This window comes from Sturnus vulgaris, chromosome 3 (assembly GCF_052056855.1).
Source record: "Sturnus vulgaris isolate bStuVul1 chromosome 3, bStuVul1.hap1, whole genome shotgun sequence".
Lineage (NCBI taxonomy): Eukaryota > Metazoa > Chordata > Aves > Passeriformes > Sturnidae > Sturnus > Sturnus vulgaris.
In genome coordinates this window covers 97584168-97596779 of record NC_142245.1, presented here as the reverse complement: position 1 = coordinate 97596779, position 12612 = coordinate 97584168, and the positions used below count along the sequence as shown (strand labels likewise).

The 12612-nt window shown below is 38.5% G+C and overlaps 1 protein-coding gene across 4 annotated transcripts in view; it reads right to left on the bottom strand.

Moving 5' to 3' along the window:
• Positions 1-911: 911 nt before the first annotated feature.
• The window catches only part of COLEC11 (collectin subfamily member 11), a 39127-nt gene continuing 27426 nt past the window's right edge, over positions 912-12612 (bottom strand). For 3 of the 4 annotated variants that reach the window (XM_088162378.1, XM_014883728.2, XM_088162377.1), the window contains exons 4-7: positions 5828-5899; positions 5076-5129; positions 3329-3424; positions 912-3159 (exon numbers count right to left, since the gene is read on the bottom strand). In XM_088162378.1, coding sequence (XP_088018504.1) covers positions 2768-3159; positions 3329-3424; positions 5076-5129; positions 5828-5899 — 614 coding nt within the window. In that variant the 3' untranslated portion in view covers positions 912-2767. Of the gene's footprint in view, positions 3160-3328; positions 3425-5075; positions 5130-5827; positions 5900-8214; positions 8300-12612 lie in introns of all 4 variants that reach the window. The other variant, XM_088162379.1, reaches the window with a different exon arrangement.

Genomic DNA, 12612 nt, shown 5'->3' with positions numbered 1-12612 from the left:
TGGAAGCCTTACCAAGCATGTCAGCAGGCTTCATGCAGGCTAAGCACTACATGCAACATTGATTTCTGCCTCCAGCAAGGGTCTACCTACAGGCATCAGCAACTAGAGAGTGAAAGAAATTATGAAGGGCTCGTTCATTTCCAATGCCTCCATCATTTCTCACTCAGTTCCTCAAAGGGGTAAATATTTGATGTGCTGTTGTTGCCCCTTGCAGGGCAGCTAGAGACCTTACACACCAGCCTTGCTCCTTTTGCCCAAATGGTGAAATAAGGGCTGCTGCAGCCAGTGTACAGGTATCTGACAATGAAACTAATTTAGTTTGTACCTCACATATCATGCATTGCAAAAAAAAAAATATCCTGAAGAACACGAAAAATAGGAAAAATAAATGTTTTTTCCATCACTTTTACATTTTATCCTAAATTATAATAGAAATTGAGGCTGTTTAAATGTTCCACATATCAAGGCAATCTTTAAAACGTGGTGTGGCTTCAGCTAAAATAGGAGCATTTGGCATCTCAAAAAGCTTCCCATCTCCCTAAAAAGCCTCTTTTCATCTTTCTGAGGAAACTGAACAATATAACAGAAACTTCCAAAACCTAGGTGAAAAACTGCAACTTCAGCACACATAATGAGGGAGCTTCAAATATCTGTATCTCAGGTTTAGACTGTTTTAATATAGCAACAATGATTTGACAAAAGTATGTTCGGGATTTAAAGGGTTTCTGAGGATTTCTATAGCAGGCAGGAAAAAACCATGATATTCAAAAGGCTCTGCTCTAAACAAATTGCTCTACTGGAATTGTTAGCTCCCTGCAAATTCTATAGAGTCTTTGAATATTAGCATAGAAAGAGATTCACATTATTTAATAGATTTCAATATGCAGTTGGAAGAATGACTAACACACAGGTATCATACCTATCTTTATTAAAAGAAAATAAAGCAATCGAAGGACCCATTCATTTTGAGTGATTGCTCTGGAGCTGGGCTGATAATGAAATACTATAGGATACTATAGTACTGCTAGTGATCTTCAAAATTAACAGCAAACATATATAAATATATATAGAAAGGATTGAGATTTACAGAGTAAATATAGCAAGCAAAAGTTCTCTTAGGTATATAAATCAAATAATGTCAGCATCTGTGGATATGAACAGCATTGTGTGGTCATTGATTGTTTACATGCCACAGCACAGCAGAGTTGACAGGAGCTGGTTTCCCTGTTGTAAGGAAATCTCTGGGACCACATGCCATATCCACTGTGGGTATCCTGTATGCCAATCTGCCATAATGATCGGATATGCATTTTGATCAGAATGTTATGCAGGGATCATTTATCCTTAAAAATCATCTTAAAACACTGTGCAAGGTATTGCTAAAGAAACATAGAGATTTTGTAGATTTTTCTGTGCCTAACAGTGAGATGAAGTGGCATGGAACTGGCTCCTGGGAAGATTTAAAGTAATTCATCATTTCTTTTGTGAAATCATGCTGGTTTGGTTTTTTGGGTTTTTGTTTTGTTTTGTTTTGTTTTTTGGTTTTTGTTTTGTTTTTAATGTACATCACATTTTCCATCACATGCAATTGTAAATTTGGTACATAAATTATTTGTGCAAAGTCATTTATTACTGCTATATACATAATCAGGAAAACTGCAGAAACTTTTCTGCTTTTCAGGGGATTATTTTAACAATGTGTGTAAACATGAAAGTTGTTTTCTTACTAAAAGGAACTGATAGCTAATGTGCTTTCATGAGCTTAGTTGCATATATATGAAGTCTGCCTTAGATTGTGGAGGGCTGGTATTTGCTTGTTGTGTAACAAGATGCACCAAGATTATCTTTAAAAAATGTGAAATGTTCACTTTAGGGAATCATTTAGGGTCTGAAGCACTTCATGCACTGAATCCTTTTCAACTAAGGAATGCAGAAAATCGAATTGTTACTTTTACGTTTAGCCAACCCCAAAACACTATCTGGGTGGAAACACTCTAAGTACTAAACTATAAGAATTTTCATAGCTTAGGATCATGGAATCATAGAATAGTTTGGGTTGGAAGAGACCTTAAAGATTACTTAGTTCCACCTCCCTGCCATGGGTGGGGACACCTTTCACTAGACTTTGTCCTCCCTCAGCACTAAAATTCAGTTTACTTAAATGCTTTTTGGTCATACATCTGTGAACCATTTAATAAAGAAGCATTACAAAAATTGGTAGGAATCATAACTTTTTGGTTTGATTTGGCCAGTTAAAAAAAAAAGAAGTATAACATTCAAAACACCTACAGCAATATTTGTATTTATTAATTGGAGTATACAAAATATTTGTCTTGTTGCCAAAATATCCCTGTAGCACTGCCAGTAATTAGTATTTATAACTACAAATTTTACTAAGATAAAAGAATATCAGAAATCTAATTCTAACCATTCTTACAACTAGAGGCCAAATTCTGCCTTCCTTTACAGTCGTTCATGTAATCACATTTGTTAACTGTTGTAAGGGCAAAATGTAGCCCAAAAGCATATTTTTATCTAAATAAACTTACTTTCCTACATAAAAAAAAAGCCAACCAAGCTATGCCTTATTACTGCTCTTCCCTTCTGAAGGGTAAATTCTGATATTCGAAACACCTAAACTGTATTTACAGCTGTACAACTCTGATGCCGCGTACTTGCAAAATTCCACTTGTACTCTATAAGACGTGGAGTAACTCGTACAATCGCCTTAAACATTTGTCTTAGAACAAAGAAAGGGCAGAGCAGCTTAGACATTTTCTTTGTCAAATTCGCACACAAAATACATGGTAATGTGGCAGGCCACATCGTTCCAGCCCCCGGACGCCACCATCTCCACACAGTCCTCCTCGTCGTAGGCGTTGTTGGGCTCCCCGCTGCGCCATTTGTTGAAGGTCTGCATGGGAGACCGGTCGGAGTAGACGAAATTCCCCTCTTTCTCCAGGTCGTTAATCCCAATGAAGACCCTGGTGAGCCCAGCTTGGTTGATGTAGGAGGCAATCAGGTTGTTGGCAGTCTCATCCTTGGGCATGCTCAGCGTCCCTCCTCTCCCGTGGCAGTACAGCTGGGCTTCCTTGTACCTCTTCTCCTCCTTGACCAGCAGATAGATCTTATTGTCTGTCTCACGCACGCCGGCGACAGCTGCGGGGGAGGGCAGTGCTGAAAAGTGAGCACTCGCATTTCTATAAACCAACTCACTGCACACCCCGACACGGCCGCACAAATCACAGGTGGAACGGCGACGCTCCTTGCGAGCGATTACACCGATACAATGAGGCGAAAAGAAAGGAAAACCGTAAAATTAACCTACCATTTTTTATGAATTTTAGTTCTGTCGTCAGCTGTGCTACTTGAATGTCCATTTCACCAATAGCCTTCCTTAGCTGACTGCACTCACAAGGGATGCCTGTGAAATGATATAGATACACCCAAATCAAAAAGCTACCTCATTTCAACAGTTGTCTCAAAAATTTTAAGAAAAGGCCCAGCGTGGCAGCCCTGGGAAAGCTGTCTTGCAAGTAACAGAAAATTAGAGCCTGTGCTACCCTGCACCATTATATGATTCTCAGGGGTGTCTGGGCCTGTGCAGAGCAACTCAGTTCAATTCCTACAAGTCTTCAGCCCTTAATAATTAGCACTAAACTAAACATAGACGAATATTCTCTGCAAAACACCCATTACATTTTTTAACTAAAAATATTTTCCAAAAGTTCCCACTTTCAGAAAAATTATTTTCTTTAGTTTTCTCAAAGACTTCTTTCACAGCAAAAAACGTTCGCAAGTTTTTCCCAAGGAACATATCACAGCAGATCCAAAATTCCAACCACATAATGCACATAATTACCTACAAAATGCAGTTCTGTGTTTTTGAAAGTACACAATTTACAATTCTTCTGACAATAAAATTAGACAATAGAAAATCATCTATTAACCCAAATTGGTCTCAGTTTGACAAAGATAATCTGAATGTGAGTACTAAAAGGGTAATTGTCACATCTCTGACCACAAATCTCAAAACGAGCATCAATTACCATTTGCATTTATTCAGTTTGCAGTTCTGTATGTAATTATTAAAATCTGCATTGGACTACCAATTACTCAGCTCAGTTTTGTAAGTCAGTCAAAGCACAAGGTACTTGCCCTGCAAAACTCGGCATGCTGGCCAGGTGCATGGTATGCAGGCTTAGGAATTAGAGAGACAAGTTGTTATTATTATTATTCATGAGAAATCTAATCTGTGCACCTCCAATGCACTCTGCCAGGAAGGGATGAATTCAGACAAATCCAAACCTGCCACTCTTGCAAGGCTTGCACTTCTTATGCTAGGCTGTTTCTCTAGAACATCTGTATATTTCTGGAAGATCCATATACCTCCATATAAGAATATGAGGAGGGGCTGACAAGAAGACCAAGCCAGGCTCTGCTTGGTGGTGCCAGGTAGTAAGACAAGAGGCAATGGGCAGAAACTGAAGCACAGGATGTTCCTCCTGATCATGAGGAAGAACTTCTTTACTGTGTGGGTGACTGAGCACTGGAACAGATTGCCCAGAGAGTCTGTGGAGCCTCCCTCACTGGAGATAATCTAGAACTGTCTGGACACAATCCTGAGCCATGTGCTCTGGCATTACCCTGCTTGAGCAGAGGTTACACCAGGTGACCCAATGTGGTCCTTTCCAAGCTCACCCATTCTGTGATCTGCATTCTTGACAATCTCCTGCTCCTATAACCATAATCCATGAAGGGGCATGGAAGGCAAAGTGAGTATGCAGAGATATCCCTTTGCCCTGGTGATGAATGATACAGACAGTTTGACTTCACTTCCCACTAGACTTCTGGAGAGATTACTCCTCTGACAAAGTATGAGATACGGTTTTAGCACATACAATACAAGTCCAGCAACCGCTGCAACTTCAATCATTTTAAGTAATTTAAAAATATCACAGTGAAATATTACAGTATCTATGAAAAAAATTATCTATTATTTCCCCCAGTATATAAACAGATGCATTTTTAATGATGAAAAGTCTTTCACATAAACAAGTGGTGTTATGGATTACCTGGGTCACCATTAGGACCTGGTGGTCCTATGTCACCATTATCTCCTTTTTCACCTGAAGACACGAAAAACAACATAATGTTAATGCAGCCTTTTCTGTCAATAGTCCATTTAGCACTTATCTATTTTTTTCTCTAGTAAAATTCAAATGTGGAAACTAGAAATATGCCCAAGCAAAAATTAAGATTTTTCCATCCTAGTCATTCCACACCAAAGGCCAACCAAAGCTATGAAACTTGAACCCAAATAATATGTACCAATATCTGCCTCTGCCTACAGAAGCAGTAAATTCAGATGCTGTAGAAGGCAAAGGGCTGGATATACCTAAATTTCGAATCATAATCTAGATGATTAGGTAAAGACTGGTCCAAATGACCTAACCAAAGTCACATAGGAAGCCTATGGAGTAGTCAACATAAGAAAACACATCTTCTGACTCTTCAAAATCTGCAAAAGTACATCACATCTTCCCACTGCTTTAACCGTCCACACTTGTGTGATAGTGCAAAGTTCTTTATTTACCCTCAAATCAGGATACTCACAGTGCTTTAAGAATAAATATACTTTTGTCACAGCAAAAGGTAACTGGTTGAGAGATCTCAGTGACCTGGCTGACTACAGTGTGAGAAAATTCATACTAAGGTAAGTCAGCCATTTTCAAGCCCCTAAACTTTTCTCAAACATAAATGTATGTTCTCAAACACACATTTTTCACCTGAAACACAAATGGAGAAACAATTGAATTAAACATACCTTTTGAACCAATAGGACCAATTTTTCCATGCCGTCCTATGCTGCCTTTCTGTCCTTTGTCACCCATTTCTCCTATACATAACAGAGGGATGAAAGACACAAGGTAGCAATGTAGTCTGATTCATTCTGATTCTGCTGCGTTTGAAATATCAGTTTTTACAATGAACAAAACCATGCTATATCCCAAATATTCACTGAACTCCAGAGATCTATCTCAATCCTTGTGAAGAACTTACATATAGCAATCTAGACAGTGATTTTATCTTTGCTAAACAATTGACATTAACAAGGCATGAAGGTGTAATTGTCAACAACTCTTGGCTGAAAACCACTGGAAAAGCTTTTGCAAACTTTTTTCAGCTAATCATGACAATTATGCTGCAAATACAGAGGATTGTTGCATTCAAACATGGATTATGGAGTTGAGAAGACATAAAGGATCCAAGCACAACTGATATTTCATCTCAGACAGTGACTCCACTGTAACTGAGGGCTGGCTTTGGGCTTAAGGACTCATTTATGCAATATAAATACTGTCATAAGAGATAGGTTTCCCTCTGTACCACACTACGAAAGGAGAGGGGGTATGGAGGGACTACAGGGATGAAAGCCTTCTAAGGTTCCCATCTTACAGAAATCCAAGCCCAAGACTGCTTTAGGAAATATTTATGAAGTTGTTTTCAATGACTGTTGAAAAGATTGCTTCTTTGCTGAAAGCAACGTCTGCTATGCACAGGTCGACTACACAGGTGCAAGGAATCAATGAGACAAGCTAGGAGGAAAAACTACCATAAGGATCCAGCAAATGGACTTGTGCAAACTGTCATAGCTCAGACTCAGTTGTGGATCTACGACAACAGAAGATCTGTTGCCCCTTGTTGCTATGCAGCTGGACAGATATACATATTTTTGAAAGCTGGATAATTTTATGACCCATTTTGTAATCATTACCTTTAACTTAAAAGTTAAATCAATAACAAGTTTCAGAATATAAACTGATCATTGCTGGGTTAAGAGATGTTACCTCTATTACTCCATGAAGTCTCAAGCAACCCTTGTCATTGATGGCATGAGCCAGAAAGAAACAATTTCCTCCGAACTGAGAGAAGCTAAATGTATGTGGTTTGTTGGTCTAATTAATTATTGGCAAGTCCTACAATCAATGATTTTTCCTTTGTTTCTAATAAGTATCAAATTCAGACACTACTAGACACAGTCTTTCACCAGAAACCAAAAATATTTTTCTCTTATCTATTCCTTTTGGAAGTACCAGCTTGTAATCAGTTTATCAAGTTGCTCTGAAAATGATGTCTCTTGCTTTGTATATTAATGAATTGGGATTACCATTACAGATTATGAGATGTTTGAGTGCTTTCTCTTTTCATGCTGCTACACCTGAAATTAAATAAAATTGATCTAATGCATAAATAAAATAAAATAAAATAATTTAACTTTCTTTCTCATAGAAACTGCCCAGAAAATGAACTCGTTCTCAGTCACAGCCAGTAAAACCTATGTGCTCTGCTCAGAAGTAAAAGGAAGGTTGTTATCTCAAGCAATGAAGACATACATTAAATCTCCTTTCCTCATTAAAAGAATTGTTCCCATTTAAGTTTCTCTTACAGTGACTAACCCCTGCTTCCACTTCAGGGGCTTGCTTATTCTGCTTCTTCTGCAGAATAAATCACAAAGTTTCAAGAGACACCCATCTGCCTTGAGGGTTTCAAAAATTTTAATACCTTTTGTAAAGCCCTTTTTAGTGGCCCTATGGTTGTCAAAAATGCAGTCTGAGGAGTCTTAATGAAATAAGGAAGTGAAAGCTGGAAAGAAATGGGGACAATAAAAGAAATTAAGTCTCCATAGACCAAAAATAGGAAATCAAACACAAAGAGTGAATAGAGAACTGAAGAAAGTCATCTGTCATCTCTCAGATGAAGTTGGCATACACTGAAACCAATTATAGAAGATTTAAAGGATTTGGTAAGGAACTGAAGGGAAGGAAATTCTAAATTATCTTCTTGGTGGCTTTTTCAGGCCTACAAACAAGTGAAGAAATAAAATTCCAGAGATGAATGGTGGGCTGCAAAACAAGTGAAAAAAAGGGGGGGCAGGTTGACTCTGTGCATTACTATAAATTGGGTTCAAAGAGTATGGGTAATCTCTTCAGGATTAGTTGGAATAGACAAGAAGGTATGAAACTACCTAGAAACAGAAAAAGGCATCAAAAAGACAAATCTAGCCAATATGCAAATTCACCACGACACAGACAAATTTAATTGAGTCATGTTATAAAGAAGAGAGCAGTAGTTTTCGTCAAAAACTTAAGGATTTTAAGACAAATCAAATCAAATTCATGATTTGACATAGAGGACATAACAGACACCTACCAAACAAGGAAAGTAGAAGTGTACCAAACCACACCAAAGGCCTCTTGAATCTAGTGCCATCTTTGACAGCAATCTGCAGAGGATACTTAGAAAAAGAACATAAGATATAGATGAAGATTAAAAAGCCTTTCCCCCAGTGCACCTCTATAGTCTTGCAGCAGTCAGCATTCCCAATGCAAATAGCTAGCCTGACTTGAATGAGAATGATATTTTTAAAGGATATAATGATGCTATAGTAGTAATCTACATTCAGGACACTTCATTTAAAAAAAAAAAAAAAAACAAACAAACTATTGGCAAATGGAAATCAGAAAATTTCAAATATGTCAACAGGCTACAGAACTGCTTTACATTGAAAAATCTGAATTATCCACACCAGGGAAGGTCAGTGATTGGTGTGGGAACAGTGGCTACAATAAGTTACATCGTATCATAGAATCATGAAATGGGCTGGGTAGGAGGCAACTTTAAGATCATCTAGTACCAACTCCCTTCCATAGTCAGGGACACCTTCCACTAGACCAGGTTACTCAGGGCTCCATCCAACATGGCCTTGAACACTCTTTGAGGGATGGAGATAGTTTCTCTGGAAAACTTGTTCCAGCATCTCTCCAAACTCACAGTAAAGAATTTCTTCCTTATATCTAATCTAAATCTGCCCTCTTTCAATTTAAAGCCATTCTTCCTTGTCCTATTGTTACACGCCCTTGTAAACAGTCCCTTTCCAGCTTTCTTGTAGGTCCTCTTTACTGGAAGATGCTCTAAGGTCTCCCTGGAATCTTCTCTTCTGCATGTTGAAGAAGCCAAACTCTTAGGCTGTTTTCAAGGCAGAGGTGTCCCAACCCTCTGACCATTTTTGTGGCCCTCCTCTGGACTTGCTCCAGAAGGTCCAAGTCCATTTCATGCTGGGGGCCCCAGAACTGGATGTAGCACTCTAGCCAGGCTTCCCATGAGAGCAGAGTAGGAGAATCACTTTCCTCAACCTGCTGCCCACGCTGCTGTTGATGCAGCCCAGGCTGTGGTTGGATTTCTGGGCTACAAGGGCACGTGGCTGGCTCATGTTGAGCTTCTCTTCAACCAACAACTCCGTGTTCTTTGCCTCCAGGCTGCTCTCAATCCATTCTCTTCCCAGGCTGTATTTGTGCTTGGGATTGTCCCAACCCAGGTGCAGGACCTTGCAGTTCGTCTTCACGGGCCCACCTCAAGCCTGTCCAGGTCCCTCTGGGTGGAATTCCTTCCCTCCAGTGTATGTTCCCCGTGCCACATGGCTTGGTGGTGTTGGCAAACTTGCTGAGGGTGCAATCGATCCCGCCATCTGTGTCACCAACAATGTTAAACAGATACTCTTATATGAATGAACAGTGCATAATCACAGGAGGCATTTCATATAGCTGGGGCAAATCAATTTCACCCAGCATTAACCATCTTAAAGTTAGGGTTTTTAGTCTAAGATGTTTATCTTAACTCCCACGGTAGGCAATGGAAAAATAAACACCTCTCAGTAGTGATCCATCCCATTCGTGTTAGACAGGTATCACAATGATAAACTGAAATTTTTAAAGCCTTGCATAACAAACAGGAGGGAAAAAAAAGAGTAAACTATTATCAATCTATACTAACTATAAATTAGAATACTTGGAAAATTTGCAAAGGAAACTAAAGCTAGTGAGAAAACATCCAATCAAGGAAGGCAGCAGAAAACTTTAAAGGATTTAAAAGTACATTAAAAACAAAAATGAAAATAGTATGGTACATTCCTGAATGGATGAGTTTCTATTTGGAGGCAGGCAAAGAAAAATAACTGCCCTCATGAAATACTGTCTTGCTAGAACTATGTTAACAATACAATACCAAACTTCTTCAAACCAGTGGTCCCTCTAGCCCAACACTTTGTTTCCTGTGGTGGCAGCAGAAGGTGCAGTATGGGAAGACCCCACAACCACAGCCACTATCTGCAGGTGGAATTGCTGGATCTGTTCCCAGCAGCTTCAGAGAGTGCCTCCAAACTCAGGTATGATGGCATCTGGTGATTCTGTAATCTTGATTATAACCTCCTCAGAGTACTCTGTATAAATGTAAGAGTCTCAGTCTGTCCAGTTTCTCCTTATGAGGCAGCCCCTCTTTTTCACATTTTTGTTTCCTATCTGTCACCTCTCAAGTCCTTCTTGAGAGACAGAGGCCAGAAGAACATTCTTGAGACAGTGCATGTCAGGCTTTTGTACAGAACAATATCAGCTGCAAAAAGAAGCTTCCTGTTTTGTCCTTTGTCCTTTTGCCATCCTTTTGTGATGATGAGCAGTGGTCTGTTGGCCTTGGGACTCTTGCTAATGACTTCAGAGCAGTCCTTGAGTTTTAAGTGACAGTTTGGGGTTTTGGCATCATTTAAGTATGGATTAAATCATGCATCCCTAATTTCCCTAGGCAATATATTTATTTACATTGAAGCCCATCTGCCACCTTTTTGTCCACTCAGTTTAGCAGGATTTTCTCAAAATCCTATTGAGTTCAGGTGAAACTGAAAGACAGTTTTGAACCAGATACCCACTTTGTGAATTCACAGCTGTCAATGTCAGGACTTTTATATGGAATACTGCCTGCAGCACTCCTTAGCGAGCAATAAAGTCATGTAGAAATTGACTCAGAAATGCAAAGGATTGATTGATTACATATTAATGAGCAATCAGTAATAATAAAATATAAATTAAGATATTATTACCTCTTTTTAGAATTTGATTATACAAATGACTGAGCACTCTGGCTCTAATCCAGTTAAATTAATGAGTCTTCTCTTCTACTTAAGAGGCTGTGCTTGTATTAGTAAACTAAATGCCCGGGACTATTCCCTGGAAATGGGTACCAGGTAGTCAAGAATGGGACACTCCATGATTCTAAATTGTCTTACTCTTCAAGCTAGGATAATCTTGCAAGCTGCTCTTTGTGTTAGCTCCCAAAATATACCCAAGAATTGCCTGAGAAAGTGCTAGTTGTCAAAAGCCAAAATCACTGTGCTAACACTGCAAAGGTAGAGACAGTTGAATTCCAAGCCCAAGAACAGCAAGTGACTCTTTTAGCACATATCATTGTAGTTGTATATAAATTAAGTACAATGTATAAAGGCTGAAATTAAAATATTAAAATAATATACATTTTAAATGGTTATGGGGCTAAGAAAATTGAAATATCTTGAAGAACGTATTTTTAATGTTCTATTCCTTTGATGTTATATTCCAAGTGTAAATCCACTTTGCCCTCCTTATTTTGATTACTATAAGGCACTCTGGGAATATTCACAGGACAGTATTGTTACTGAACTATTTGTGTGGAATTTGAAAACATGGAAGTTACAGCCTCACAGACTGCACCAGGACTCAGTTAAATAACTGAGTTTACTCCCAACATGGGAGAGCACAGTACAGCCATCAGTGCAAGTGGGGAAAGTTAATTCTGTGAACTTCACAGCCCAAAATGTGCACTGCAGTACACACTGCTTTCATCTGAAACTGCCATTGTACTTGACCCAGTGCTCTGTGCTTTACATAAGGCCAACACAGTTTTATATTCTGCTGACATGCTATGCGTCATAATTGACCTATACAATTAATTAAAAGCAATGAGGAAAGTAAGTGGAATTTAACCTTAATCAGCACCCAAAGACATCAGTATTTCTGATGTCACCCTGAAGCATCAGAACAGCCAGAACAAGATTTATTTCAGGTAAGCACCAGAAAGTTTTAATTTTTAATTTTTCTGAGTTTCCAAATCTGAACATACCATGAGGAAAGGATATGATAAAAGCATTTACAGAACTTTCTGATCTTGAGCTGTTCAGGTCAAATATGCCATAAGAAGATAGTTTCTTTTGTAAGCTATTCTATGGTTATTATACACCTATGAAGTTCAAAGAAACTAAACATATTTTCTTGAACATGATCTTGCTAGAAAAAAATGAAACAAAGAAAGGGGAAAGAAAAAAAAATAAAAGAGATTAGTGTGAGTTTGATAATGTAAATTAAGATCAAAATTAGAAAACTCTACAAATGTTGCAGAAAGATTACAGTTTCTCCCTCATGTAAACCATCACTTACTTAAAGAGGAGAAAAATAAAATGAAATTTAGCAGCTTTCATCAACAGAAGGAGCCAAATATTAGACCAAGACAAAAATTATCAGGCTTCAAGAGAAATACAAGGGGTTGAACACATGCTAACACACTGACTGAAATTCAATAGGCTACTGCATAGAAGCAGGGTTGCTGTCCGTGGGTGTTTTTAGGGGTAAATGCAAAGTGAAGTGATTTTTGCCAAACATGTTGTTATATTTTATTTTTATCAGAATGTTCCATCTTCTGGATAAGAAATAGGAAAATCCTTAGTCTGCTGGAAGAGAATATACTCAGTCT